The sequence below is a fragment of the Aspergillus fischeri genome, genomic scaffold, assembly GCF_000149645.3.
Source record: "Aspergillus fischeri NRRL 181 1099437636266 genomic scaffold, whole genome shotgun sequence".
Taxonomy (NCBI): Eukaryota; Fungi; Ascomycota; class Eurotiomycetes; order Eurotiales; family Aspergillaceae; genus Aspergillus; species Aspergillus fischeri.
Genome location: NW_001509760.1, coordinates 3417794 through 3430603, shown reverse-complemented (window position 1 = coordinate 3430603; position 12810 = coordinate 3417794). Strand labels below are relative to the sequence as shown.

The window sequence follows — 12810 nt, the reverse complement described above, 5'->3', positions numbered from 1 at the left end:
GGAGACGCCGCCTTTTGGGGAGATATTTAAAGGTAAGGAGTACTCTAAAGTGTATCATATTGCGCTCGTGAAATAAGATCTAACAATTGCGTAGGCCATTATTTCTAAAGATAGTTTCATTTCGCATTGTCATGTCATTAATCTGGCTTCAGTGGCAATGGCAAGTTTGAGATTAATCTCAACAAAAGTAGCCCATAGAAAGAGAAGGGCTTCGGTTCGAATGGAGGCAGCCGCATGCTAGTGAAGAAGCCCAGGGACTTTGTAGCGCTGTGGTTGATCTGGTATAGCTGTTCCTTGACCATTGGGCCGGATCAGCCCTTCTCCGTCAGACCTCTGCTTCTTGGTTTCCAGTTCTCGACAGTGCTGTCAATCTTCCTTATCTTGAATTTATAGGGAAAGCCCGCAGGAGCACTGTTGTATACTAGGATATCCGGTTGTGACATTACTGTTCCCAGAACAGCGCTCACCGAACACCTCTACCTCGAGGCAATGCGCTGGGCCGAGCCCGATTAGTCCCTCTCGTTGTATAGCGACCGCGTGTCGACCCGCGCGTTGAAGACCTCCGAGTAGCTCTTTGAGAAGGGATTGAGGACTTGGAGGTGGGCTTTGAGGAAATCGTGCTAGGAGGATTCTCAACGAACGAGGTATCTGTCGTCCTGTGGCCCCGGACCGTGGTCAGAATGAACATCCAATGTGCAATGCTGCTATAACTTAAGGAGTAACTCACATGAACGTTGCCTCGGCGTCAACAGCTCGCCGAACTTCTTCAGCTTCAGCCTCTGCAATCTTAGTGAGTATATTGGTATTGTTAATTTTGTCAAATGTTGCTTGACAATACCTTTTTGAGCTTCAGCTTGTTTAGCTCTCCGAAATGAATCTGCTATTGGTGCCTAACTTAGTGAGCAAGAGACGATTTGGGAAGTAAAGCTTAATCGGACATACCTCCGGAAAGTCGACACAGAACGCATTCATATTCAAACCATAGAGGAAGCTGGCAAAGCTCTCACTGAAACGCGTCAAGCTCTCGTGCATCAACTGAAGGTGCATGAAGTTCGCCTCAAGATCAGCCATAGAATCTGCAAGTTCTGCAAACTGCGGCTCGAGAGCATTGATTGCGGGTTGTGTGTAGCCAGCATTGCTGATACTCGTCCCATAACCATGGGCTTCGCGAATTGACGACCGAGAATTGGGCCTCAGAGGAGTTGTGGGCCTGGACGAAGGTCGCGGGCGCGAGGATGACCGCGCGAGAGCAGGTTCCATCATAGATTCTGACAATTACCCGACGTTCGAGGAAAGCTGTTCAAAAATCCGAGTTCGAAGCCTTTGTTGTTGCGCGGCCAACGATAAACAATCACAACACGTGATGAATTGGGCCTAGCCAGCAAGATAGTTGGGCAGCTCAGCAAAGGATATCAAACGCAGTTTGTAAATTGGCTGGTATGGGAATAGAATTTGTTGGAGACGTAAAGCAGATCGGTAGATACCTTAATATCTCTCGAGTGTTTATGGCGTTCCGCCTCGTTAATTAAAACAGTGGGCGCCGCATTGTTGATCCCCCGCTTTTCCAGTTTGCGATTGGATCGGAAATTGAGGCGCCCCGAGGGTCCGTTACGGCATTGATCATCCACAGAGAGACGATGTTATAAATCGTTCGAGGGTTGCCAAGGTAGAACCACTACTATTTAGTACTACTAATAATAATTATCAAATTTCCCATTCTCGTGTGCCCTTGCCCAGTCTGGCGTGAAATGAGGATAGCAACAACCAACAACATCATAGTCTTCCCAACGGACCCCACTCTAGGCCGTCGTTTTTAATCTCTCAGCACATGCATGCTTGTTCGTCTATTCGACGCCGTCTACTCCTTTCTTCGGCCAACTCTGTCCATTTCCGCTCATACTCCCTGCCATTATTACTCGCTGAAGGCGCATCGAAGCCTTGTTCAGTTTCAGGCTCCCTAGCTAGACGATCGATCTTCTCTGTACCGTCATCGCGGAACAACCCTCCGAGGAAGGCTTCATCATTTTGGACAGTTACATTCGCTCTCGCTGTCATTTGCGGAGGAGTTTGGTTACAGGATAAGCACTTCCATTCCAAGAACGACTCTCCTCCTCCATCAATTTCGCAGAATATCCAGCCCGAACAGGAACCATTTCTCGGCGTCATCGATACTCTTAAAACAATGCCTACCGAATTGCCTCCCGGAACCGTGGGGAATCTCACGGCAGAGCAGGAAGCGAAACTGCAGGAATTCTGGGTGCTGCTTCTGAAGGTTTTTGGCGTTAAACTTGATGCGCTGGAGTCAGCTAAGGAAGCATCGGCCAGCGCGCTGCAGGAGAACAAGAAAGAGCCCAAGCGACGATTCGGGCTGTTCGGCCGAGGCAAGGATAGTGAAGATGGCACCGTGAGCGAGAAATCAGCAGAAGGGATCACAACCAACCTCGCATCTATCAATATTTCCGATGCAGACGATAAGTATGGTCAGTCGAAGGAGTTCCAGCAAACTCTAGTAGACATGTCGCCGGAGGACATTCGGACAACATTCTGGACTATGGTTAAACAAGATAATCCCGATTCTCTGCTGTTACGCTTTCTACGGGCGCGTAAGTGGGATGTCAAGAATGCTCTCGTCATGTTTATCTCTACTATCCGCTGGAGGTTGATGGATGTGAAGGTGGATGACGATATCATGAAAAATGGCGAGCAACATGCTCTCAAACAGTCGCAGAGTTCCGATCCTACTGAAAAGAAGGCCGGTGAGGAATTTTTGATGCAAATGCGTCGGGGAAAGAGTTTCCTCCACGGTGTCGACAAATCAGGCCGGCCAATTTGCGTTGTCAGGGTGCGCCTGCATAAGGCTGGTGATCAAAGCCAAGAGGTCTTGGACCGCTTCACTGTTTACACAATTGAATCGGCGCGCATGATGCTTGCGCCTCCCGTCGAAACAGCTGTGAGTCTCAAATCTCAGGCAAAACCCGCCGAGATGCACCTGACATATTCTAGTGTATCATTTTCGACATGACCGACTTCTCATTGGCGAATATGGTATGCCCACAATCTTCAATCTGCCATAAACATTCACTTACCTTGGCAGGATTACTCTCCGGTCAAGTTCATGATCAAATGCTTCGAGGCCAACTATCCCGAATCGTTAGGGGTTGTGCTCATTCACAAGGCGCCTTGGATCTTCTCTGGTTTGTCTTCGTTCCTAAATTGAAAGCCGTATGTACTGAAGTATTTCTGCACAGGCATCTGGAACATCATCAAAGGATGGCTTGATCCGGTCGTTGCTGCTAAGGTCCATTTCACTAAGAACGTCAAGGATCTGGAGCAGTTCATTCCTCGAGATCGCATCATGAAGGAGCTTGAGGGTGATGAGAATTGGGAGTACAAGTACGTGGAATGCGAACCGGACGAAAATAAGCCGATGGAAGACACTGCCAAACGAGACCAGCTGTTAGCAGAGCGACGTGAACTCGGCAAAGAAATCCAAGATGCGACCATTTCATGGATCGCGGCCAGCTCCAAAGGAGACAAGGATGCCGTGGGAACAGCTAAGGATAAGAGAAAGGACCTTATTGAGCGGTTGAGGGAGCAATACTGGCAGCTTGACCCTTACGTACGTGCCAGGTCCCTGTACGATCGCTTGAATGTGATCCAAGGTAGTGGCAAAATCGACTTCTATTCAGCGGAGAGCATGTCGAAGGGAAATGCGGCCAGCAGCCAATAATCCGGAGGGTCAAGAGGTGATGAGACTGAGTACTATAGACCTACCTGACTTATCATTACGTTTTGGACAGCGACGGGCTCAAAATTGAGTCATAATGTTTGTACTGGACGACTTTGTATATATAGAGCATTGCAGTCTATACTAATGCATCAATTCCGTATACACTGTCTTAACTTTCTTACTGGATGGTATAAGAGATGATTTGAAATCGGCTTTGGTACTGACACAGTCAATGCTCGACAGGGACTGAAGGACCACGCTAACTTCTTGTATTGAGCCAAGGACGGCAACTTTTGGACTGAATGTGTCGGTTTACATCTTGGACTTGATTTCCTCATGCAGAGCCTTGAGCTTATCCATGTCGGTAGGCTGGGCCGGCCATCCAATACCAAGACCCTCTGTCTCATTTGGCTTGGGAATCTGTTAATGTGCGGGTTAGCACCATTTCTCCATATACTAGGAGGAATGCTAAGACGCACCATATGGAAGTGGACCTAATCAGATAGAAATAAGGATTAGCGCCGTGTTTCATTTCTACGCCCAGAAAACAGTCTCTTACATGGTCGACAACTTGGTGAGCAATGCGGCCGTTGTTCTGCAGGATATTGAAATCTTCTGCGCCGCTTGCTTTGGCAATCTGCTTGGCCACGGGCTATCGGAGATAACACCTGTCAGCCTCCTCCTATTGAGAATAAGATCAGGAAGGGACCCTGTAACCTGCGGGGGACAAGGTTCAGAGTCCGTGGACCTTATCCCCCAAGGTCCTCAGGGATGTGCAAAGGGTATAGAAGGGCGGGTGACACGAAATTCTGCTTGTGTCTTTTTTCTTCACGTACCAGGAGTTCCCTGAGGTCTTCATCAGGGATATCGGTGAGCTTCGCACCGTGGAACTTGGGGATCACGAGCTATTACAGACGATTCAGCCCTACTGTTAGCGGAACTATGCTCTTCTCAACATTAACAGCGTGTGACCCGCTGGTATGTATACGAAACAGCTGTATAAGTTATCATATCCCTGGGTATAGGATTGATATCTCGGGTAGGTTATGCTGCGGTGCAACGTAAAGGTGTCAGAACTTACCGCATGGCCACGGCTGAGAGGCTGGATGTCAAGGAAAGCGAAAACCTTGTCGCTCTCGAAGAGCTTCAAAGAAGGGATATCACCTATGTTTCACAAAGAAGCTTAGCGCCCATCAAGCAGGAGTGCCTACGGCGTCATCGCAAGCTTTTCTGGTGAAAGTTGGAGACGCAACAGCTCACTGGAAGCTGGGCGGCAGGAGATAGGACTCACCCTTGATAATTTTGCAGAATATACAGGCAGCGGAAGACATTATGTAGACGATGGAGGATGGAGCAGATGGCTATACACGTAAATTAAGTGAGTACCGATTGACAGCAGACAATAATCAATCGTGAAGTCAATGAACTGTTCAAGATGCGGGCAGGTGGGTTGAGTGCGGGGTACGCGACGTCAAAAGAACCCAAAGGAAAAGAAAAGGGAGAAGAGGGCCGGATTCGAACGGAGACCCTTTCTGTGGTATGAGGTGGGTTATATTTTAAATTGTGGAAACTCTCCCGAGGAGTGGGACAAGCTAGCTCAGAACCCATTTCTTGCCTTTTACCAGAGATGGCCGTGGCTTGCCCAACATACTCCTCTTCTCAATCTTTGGACCTTTCCATCGACATAGCTGTCGATTTTGTTACTTTTATTTTTGTGTAGATTTTGAATTAATACCTTCGTAAATCGTCGCGTCCTTTTTTAAAATAGAATTTTAGCCCTGAGTATGCCTCAAATAGGTGCAGGAACTATTTTAAAGTGCGTGTTCTTTTACTGGCAAGTCCCGTGGCTATAGCCACTGCGAGTCCTACTCCGCCTTTGTCAATGACTACGTGCAACTCTTGACCCTTGCTTTTCAAGCTCACCGTGACTTGACATTGATAAGCGGTAGCGAAGCGAAAGTCATGAGTCTATGCTCGCGCTCAAGCCAGTTTTGTTCCTACTTTATCAAAGCATCTAGAGGGTAACTCACTACTCCGTTCGAGGCAGGTTCCCCGTCCCCTCCGTAGGTTTCCCAGCTACCCCAAATCTTCCGAGTTGGAGAAGCAAACCTATCCTGATGAACGGGCAAAAGTCCGCTTCTAACGGCTCGAAATCACCCAATTGACGACTATTGAACTCGATGAGATCCCCGAGCCCCGCGTTGATAGGCCTGACCCCACCCTGAGCAGTCATCTTATCTCTGCTTTCTCCGCAGGGCTTCCCTATCAAGCGGCCATTCTTCATACCGAGGACTCGTAGATAAATTGTCGTCGTTCCTCCGTTGAAAGGCGCCATGGCATTTGCTTGGAGTTCTAAGTTTGCAGCTTCACCAGCTGTCCAACTACCTTTCAAGCGAGGAGTACCATCACATCCCGTTAGATCTGCGTTCATACGATCTCAACGGTCTTTCTCGATCTCAAGGAGCCAAGCCATGTTATCCACGGAATTGAGCGAAAGTCAGGTCGCAGCGTTACGCGCAAACAAGGACCGTCTTGCAAAAGACCTTCATCACAGCTGTCAATGGGGCTACGGTATCCGATGGGGAGAGTAAGCATGGCGCCCTGCATTCTTTCTTAACCTGGGCCGGTGCTGTTCGTAATCTTGGCGAGCAAACAATGGAGCTCCGCCATGATATACTGGTCCCATGTGTAGTTCAACCGGGGCAGTGCTGACAGATGTCTGGCTTAGTGGACCGACAGATACCGGTATGCAGCGTCTCGCCCTGTCCGAGGAGGACAAGAGTGTGAGGGACTGGTTTATCGAAACGGCAAAGGCACTGAAGTGCAATATTACTATCGATGAAATGGGCAATATCTTCGCTGTACGCCCGGGTCGTCGCAAGGATGTGCCTGCCACATTCATCGGCAGCCATCTGGACACTCAGCCGACTGGTGGTCGATATGACGGGATTCTCGGAGTCCTTGCGGGCATTGAGGCTTTGAAGGTCATTGACGAGAAGGGAATCGAGACAGAGGGAGGTATAGGAGTTGTCAATTGGACAAAGTAAGAGCCGTTTTCCAAAATGAGGTGCGCAGATTCCTGCAGCAGACAGTATAGTAACATTTTCATAGCGAGGAGGGTGCTCGATTCCCAGTTAGCATGATTTCTTCCGGCGTGTGGGCGGAGTGCATACCTCTTTCGAGGGCCCATGACCTCAAGGAAGTTCCTACGGTGGCTTCACTACCTACCGCAGCCTCCTCTCCAGAGACAATGAAATCCGCCCTGAAAAAGATCAACTACCTTGGGAGTGTCCCATGCTCATACAAAGAAACGCCGATGGCAGCGCACTTTGAACTTCACATCGAACAGGGACCACATCTCGAGTCTGCCAACCAGCGTGTCGGTGTAGTCACTGCCGTCCAGGCATACCGCTGGTACCGCTTGAACGTCATCGGTAGAGACACTCATACTGGTACTACAGCCTTCCAGCACCGGGCCGATGCCCTGTACGCTTTTGCCCGCATGATGGTTCGCGCTAGGGAAGTTGCGTCATCTCACGGTTGTTTGGCAAGTGTTGGTATTATCGAGGCGAAGCCTGGTAGTGTCAACACCGTGCCAGGGCTTGTAAGCTTCTCCCTCGACATTCGCGGGCCAGAGACCGAATTAGTCGCCGTCGTGGAAGCAGAATTGAGGAAGGATTTTGACGCAATTGCAGCCGAGGAAGGTAAGGGTATTGGGAAGCCATGTCGAGTGGAGTGGACCATGGATTTCGACTCCCCGGCGGTGAAATTTCACCCGGACTGCATTGAATGTGTTCAACAATCGGCAGAGGCCGTCGTTGCCGATGCTGGTGTCTCTGATCCCAAGTCACTTGTGCGGACTATCATGAGCGGTGCAGGGCATGACAGTGTTTTCACCTCCAAACGAGTTCCCACAAGTATGATTTTTGTGCCTTGCAAGGACGGTTTGAGCCATCATCCCGAGGAGTTTTGCTCTGCAGACGACTGTGCCACAGGCGCATCAGTCATTCTGCAGGCAGTAATCCGATATGACAGGAGGAGATTCTCTGCGTAGGAATTGTGCTTGTCATAAGATATCAAGAAATCAAACTGTTCATATTGATCTCTCCGACCTCATCGACAAAGGCAGGGTTTATTGAGCACTTTCCGCGTGCAAATTCAAGTGCTGCTATATGAGCCAGAAACCAACAAATCTACAACTAGCACAGACTGATCGGACTGAGTCATGATGATTTTGCCATTAATCCTAACTAGTTCGTAACAAGAGGCATTGGCAGTACATAATCCTCATTCCCCAGATAGAAAGAGTAGTTCTATTTTTGACATAGGATGAGCGGGGGTGCAGCCTTTTCTGACTTTTAAAGCCTACTCAAGCCACACTTGCAGCATCCGTGAACCCCTTGGATGACCGAGAGACGAACAACCTTCCTTTAAGAAGCGGGGGCACCACGGCCACGGCCGAAGCCACCGCGGAAGCTGGGGGCGAACTCGCCGGGGGCACCACCCTCCTTGGGCTCCTGCTCACGGCGACGGTAGCCACCCTCACGGGGAGCACGGGGGCGACGCTCGCGCTCCTCACCACCCATCATGCCGCGAGGGGGAGCGTGAGAACGCTGCTGCTTGATGTGGGTAGCGGGAACAACCTCGGCGGGAAGGTGGAGCCACTCGCGGAGGTAGTCAAGACCCTAGATGAAAGAAATCAGATGCGGGTCAACTCATTGGTGGTCGACAGTAAACCTACCTCGGGGGTGAGGGTGTAGTAGTAGTACTGCCACGAGAACTGGGTCTTGACATAGCCGCGGGAGTTCAGGGACTGGCAGGCCTTGATCACCTATAGTAGTAGAAACACACATGTCAGACGCAACTGATCATCTTCGACTTTCCTCAAGCGGTTATGGGGTCGACTCACGTAGAGGTTCTTGGTGTCAATGTCGCCATGCTTGGGAAGGTTGAAGTCCTTCTTGGCCACGAGCACACCCTCTGTTCAATAAGAAGTACCAAGTCAGTGAGAGTTCGTCGTCAATTGAGCGAACCAATCTGCGCTGCGAAAGCAGCACGATTGGCAGTCGACGGCAACATACCGCGGAAGAGGTACTCGTGGATCTTCTTGCGGTCTTCCTTGGGGATAAGCCTGCAGTAACATTAGTACCAATGCGAAATCAATGCATGAAAGCCATGAAGCTAAAGGTAGCACCTACATTGTCGCGAGTTCCAGGCGCTATTCGGGGAATCGCTCTGACAACGCGAGGAGAATGGTTTATATGATGGAAGTGATCAAGTGGAGCGGCAGCCCAGGTTAAAAGTGCGACGCTTCCTGTTCGGGAACGCCTGTTAGGGTTGTGGCCCTGATCAGCGCGCTAGCCTGATATGCTTTAGATCACATGATCGTACGCCCCATGGCCTTCTTCAGCCTCAGGCATCAGCCACTACTTCTTAGTCATCTTCCCTTATCTTCAACTCCGCTTTTGACAACCTTCAACGCCTCCTCTACGTCAACTCACACTCTACTTACATCTCGAACACTTGACCGCGCAGTCTCGTCTCTAACGGCATTGACTAGCCGCATAATCATTCGAATACACTAATTTCAGTGGCAGTCGGATACTCAACGACCAGTATGGCAGCACAAACAGTGAACGTACTCCTTTCATCCTTCCCAGGACTTTCACTACCTTCGACAGTCTCATTTTCCCTCCCATTAACGTCGACAATCTCCGATCTTACCGACAGAGTCTCCGCATACTTACCGTCGTCAATACCGCTTCAGTCCCCTGTCTTGACCACAACGAGTAACAAACAACTTGTTCCATCATGTGAACGTTTACTTTCTCTCTTTGGCGCCTCCAATGGCGAAGTTGCAACAACGTCGAATCTCCTCCCCCTCCGGTTGACTGTTCCCCTGCGTGGAGGCAAAGGTGGTTTTGGTTCCCAGCTTCGTGCGGCTGGTGGACGTATGTCGAGCAAGCGGAAGCGCAATCAGGGGGACGACAATGGCTCCAGTCGCAACCTTGACGGTCGCCGTATTCGCACGGTCAACGAAGCCAAGGCTCTGGCCGAATACCTCGCAGTCAAACCGGAGATGGATCGGAAAGAAAAGGAAGAGCGTCGGCGCCGGTGGCAGGCTGTTGTGGAGGCTGCAGAAAAGCGCCAGGAGGAATTGAAGAACGGTGGCGGAAAGCATAAAATTGATGGGCAGTGGATGGAAGACAAGGAGGAAATGAACGAAAAGGCCAGGGAGGCTGTCTTGGCAGCAATGAGGGACGGAGTGTGGACGGATAACTTACGCGACACGATCCTGGGCGGATCTAGCACGAGCACCAGTGCTAGTGAGGGTAGTGGACAGGAGACTCAGGACAGCTCAGAGGAAGAGAGCGATGAAGAACAAGACGCGGCGGATGTACCCACGCCGTCAGAACCGGCTGTCAAGTCAGCGCCGACCCGGAAGTTCATTGGATTTGATGACGACGACGAGTTCATGAGTGATTCTGAAGACGAAGAAACCGAGCAAATCGACGATCCAAAGGGCAAGGGAAAAGCAAAGGCTTGATTTTACAAAGTCCGACTGCGATTGTTTCTCCGAACTTATCATGTTTACTACGATCAAGGGGTTTTCAGCGTGTTTGCCTTTGGACTGTTTGTAGTTTTCGCCGAACTTGAGCATTCAGATTTTACAGGATACTATGCTCGTAATCCTCTTCTTACCATAGTTTTGGTGCTATACCTTCGCTTGTAGTTCCATGTCTAAACAATCTGTTTGCCACAGTAAACTTTTTTCCGGAGATCTGGGCGGGCCGCCGACGCTTATCTATTTATCGCATACGGAGATCGTCTCCTGCATTTTTGCAACATGTGCATTTAGACAATCATCACCATAATGTCGCACTGTCTGAAGTGCACATATTCCAGAGCCGTCGGATTCCGTCAGATACCGTCAAGACGACCAGCTCTGACCCTTCGCCTCTCTTTACTATCACCACCGCGAAAGCTTTTTGCGCATGCGGAGCTCTTTGGCAACCATCACCCGAGCCAGCTTTTAGCCAGAAGCCAGTTACGCGATCTATCAACCACTACTCAGTCATGTCCGCAGCCCTCCAAACCTGTTGAAGATGTACTGCCCGTCTGTTGCCCAGGATGTGGTGCCTATGCGCAAACCGTCGAGCCGAACGAGCCGGGATACTATGGCAAAACTAGGAAACATGTTCGGAAGCTCATATCGGAGTCACAACGAGCGGCAAACGACAGGCCTGAAGGTAGAGAAGAAGAGACTGACTTGAGGAGTGAAGCGGAGAAAGCAGCGAGCACAATACTCAAGCTAGTCGATTCCGAAGTACCTATTCCAAAAGCTAAGCGTACGTTGGGATTTCTCTCGGTTGACAAAGGCGGCACTGATGAACTTCTCTTATACAGATGGAGCGATGCTCCAGGAAGCGACGACAACTGCCAGCCATTTTTTGGAGAAATCGAGAGCCCCTGCACAGGTGTGCGACAGATGTCACGACTTAATCCACCACAATAAAGCTGTTTCCGTACCCACGCCTACCATTTACTCAATCCAGGAATATTTGAAAGAGTCGCCTCACCGGGATAACCGTATTTACCACGTCATTGACGCAGCAGATTTTCCCATGTCCCTTGTCGACAATATTTACGATGCGTTGTCTATTCAAGAACCACGCTCGAAAAATCGAAGAGCCTCGACCGAGAAGTATCGGTGGGGGAGGAAGTTACCAACCATATCGTTCGTCATAACGCGCTCCGATCTATTAACCGCGACCAAGGAACAGGTTGACTCGAAGATGGAGTACGTGCGATCGGTTCTCCGAGACGCTTTGAAAATGTCCTCGGAAGAATTTCGGTTGGGCAATGTACATATGATTAGTGCTCATCGAGGCTGGTGGACTAAACAAGTGAAGGAGGATATCAGAGAGCATGGAGGAGGTATTTGGGTAGTTGGCAAGGCCAATGTCGGAAAGAGCAGCTTCATCGAAGCCTGTTTCCCCAAGGATTCTAGGAACCTGGAGAAGATTGCAGAACTGGTTGACCGCCGGGCGGTAGAGTCGGACATCAACCAACTCAACGATGTCTCATTGGGTTCCGACAGCATACTGCCGCCGGCGCCTAGAGAAGACCTCTACCCTGTCCTCCCCGTTGTCTCGTCTGTGCCAGGTACCACTGTCTCGCCGATCCGCATCCCCTTCGGCCACGGCAAAGGCGAAATGATCGACCTGCCTGGACTCGACCGCGGTCAACTACTGAACCACGTTCGTGACGAGCACAAACGCGATCTCACCATGACTAAACGGAAGAAGCCTGAGCGCCTCACGGTGAAACCCGGGCAATCGCTACTTCTCGGAGGAGGTCTCGTCCGAATAACGGCTGAAAACCCCGACCATGTCCTGATGGCGGCCTGTTTCGTTCCAATTGAAGCCCACGTTACCAGAACAGAAAAGGCCGTGGAGATGCAGGCAGGTCAGCGTCCTTATCCCGGCGAGCAGATTATGAGAGATGAAGCCACTGCTTCGATCTCATCTGCCGGGATTTTCGAGTTGAAGTGGGATGTGACTCGTTCGCACCTGCCGACCTCCATCGCCAAGGCAGTAGAAGACCATGGTATACCGGTACCTCGACTGCCGTACAAAGTGATGTCGACCGACATCTTGATTGAAGGTTGTGGATGGGTGGAGCTTACCGTGCAGATTCGAGCCGGTTCAAAATCGGAGGAATCGGAGTCCCCGCGTTCCGTGCCTCGAGTTGAGGTCTTCAGTCCTAACGGACAGCATATCGGATCGCGGCCTCCGATCGAATGTTGGAATTTCATCGCCGAGAAGCGCGCTGCTGATAAGCGCAAGAGACCCTCCCGGGGACGACAGAACGTTGGTCTGAAAAGACGAGCGCAGCAATCCCGATAATTAGTATGGTATGTGTTCGATCCCGGCTTGGCTTCGTGGATGCTATGAAGCCAGCTGGGCGGTTTTGTATAGTATAGCATAGCGATTGGTGTTCATGGGCATAGATGGCATCGTTCATTGCTCTCCATTATCGTACATCGATATACTGGGTCTCGATGTATATAGACTACC

The 12810-nt window shown here is 50.3% G+C and overlaps 7 protein-coding genes across 7 annotated transcripts; 4 read left to right on the top strand and 3 right to left on the bottom strand.

Annotated features, from left to right (window-relative positions):
• Window positions 1-463: 463 nt before the first annotated feature.
• NFIA_058660 (DASH complex subunit DAM1) lies at window positions 464-1260 on the bottom strand (the record flags this gene model as incomplete). Its single annotated transcript, XM_001258411.1, has 4 exons — window positions 464-656; window positions 728-779; window positions 839-890; window positions 943-1260. 4 exons carry the CDS (start codon window positions 1258-1260, stop codon window positions 464-466), a joined length of 615 nt encoding a protein of 204 aa, XP_001258412.1.
• Window positions 1261-2182: 922 nt separating this feature from the next.
• On the top strand, window positions 2183-3730 carry NFIA_058650 (CRAL-TRIO domain-containing protein; the record flags this gene model as incomplete). Its single annotated transcript, XM_001258410.1, has 4 exons — window positions 2183-2950; window positions 3004-3045; window positions 3095-3194; window positions 3249-3730. The coding sequence occupies 4 exons, from the start codon at window positions 2183-2185 to the stop codon at window positions 3728-3730; spliced, it is 1392 nt and encodes a 463-aa protein (XP_001258411.1).
• A 312-nt stretch (window positions 3731-4042) lies between these two features.
• NFIA_058640 (HIT family protein) lies at window positions 4043-5061 on the bottom strand (the record flags this gene model as incomplete). The annotated part of the gene is made up of 5 exons (XM_001258409.1): window positions 4043-4150; window positions 4290-4382; window positions 4567-4635; window positions 4812-4894; window positions 5022-5061. The coding sequence occupies 5 exons, from the start codon at window positions 5059-5061 to the stop codon at window positions 4043-4045; spliced, it is 393 nt and encodes a 130-aa protein (XP_001258410.1).
• Window positions 5062-6201: 1140 nt separating this feature from the next.
• On the top strand, window positions 6202-7784 carry NFIA_058630 (M20 family metallo-hydrolase; the record flags this gene model as incomplete). The annotated part of the gene is made up of 3 exons (XM_001258408.1): window positions 6202-6317; window positions 6459-6773; window positions 6842-7784. The coding sequence occupies 3 exons, from the start codon at window positions 6202-6204 to the stop codon at window positions 7782-7784; spliced, it is 1374 nt and encodes a 457-aa protein (XP_001258409.1).
• A 376-nt stretch (window positions 7785-8160) lies between these two features.
• NFIA_058620 (40S ribosomal protein eS10) lies at window positions 8161-8930 on the bottom strand (the record flags this gene model as incomplete). Its single annotated transcript, XM_001258407.1, has 5 exons — window positions 8161-8415; window positions 8472-8561; window positions 8640-8710; window positions 8812-8861; window positions 8929-8930. Coding segments are annotated over 5 exons (468 nt in total).
• A 417-nt stretch (window positions 8931-9347) lies between these two features.
• NFIA_058610 (telomere maintenance SDE2 family protein) lies at window positions 9348-10277 on the top strand (the record flags this gene model as incomplete). The annotated part of the gene is made up of 1 exon (XM_001258406.1): window positions 9348-10277. One exon carries the CDS (start codon window positions 9348-9350, stop codon window positions 10275-10277), a length of 930 nt encoding a protein of 309 aa, XP_001258407.1.
• Window positions 10278-10604: 327 nt separating this feature from the next.
• NFIA_058600 (uncharacterized protein) lies at window positions 10605-12639 on the top strand (the record flags this gene model as incomplete). The annotated part of the gene is made up of 2 exons (XM_001258405.1): window positions 10605-11079; window positions 11138-12639. 2 exons carry the CDS (start codon window positions 10605-10607, stop codon window positions 12637-12639), a joined length of 1977 nt encoding a protein of 658 aa, XP_001258406.1.
• Between the last annotated feature and the right edge of the window lie 171 nt (window positions 12640-12810).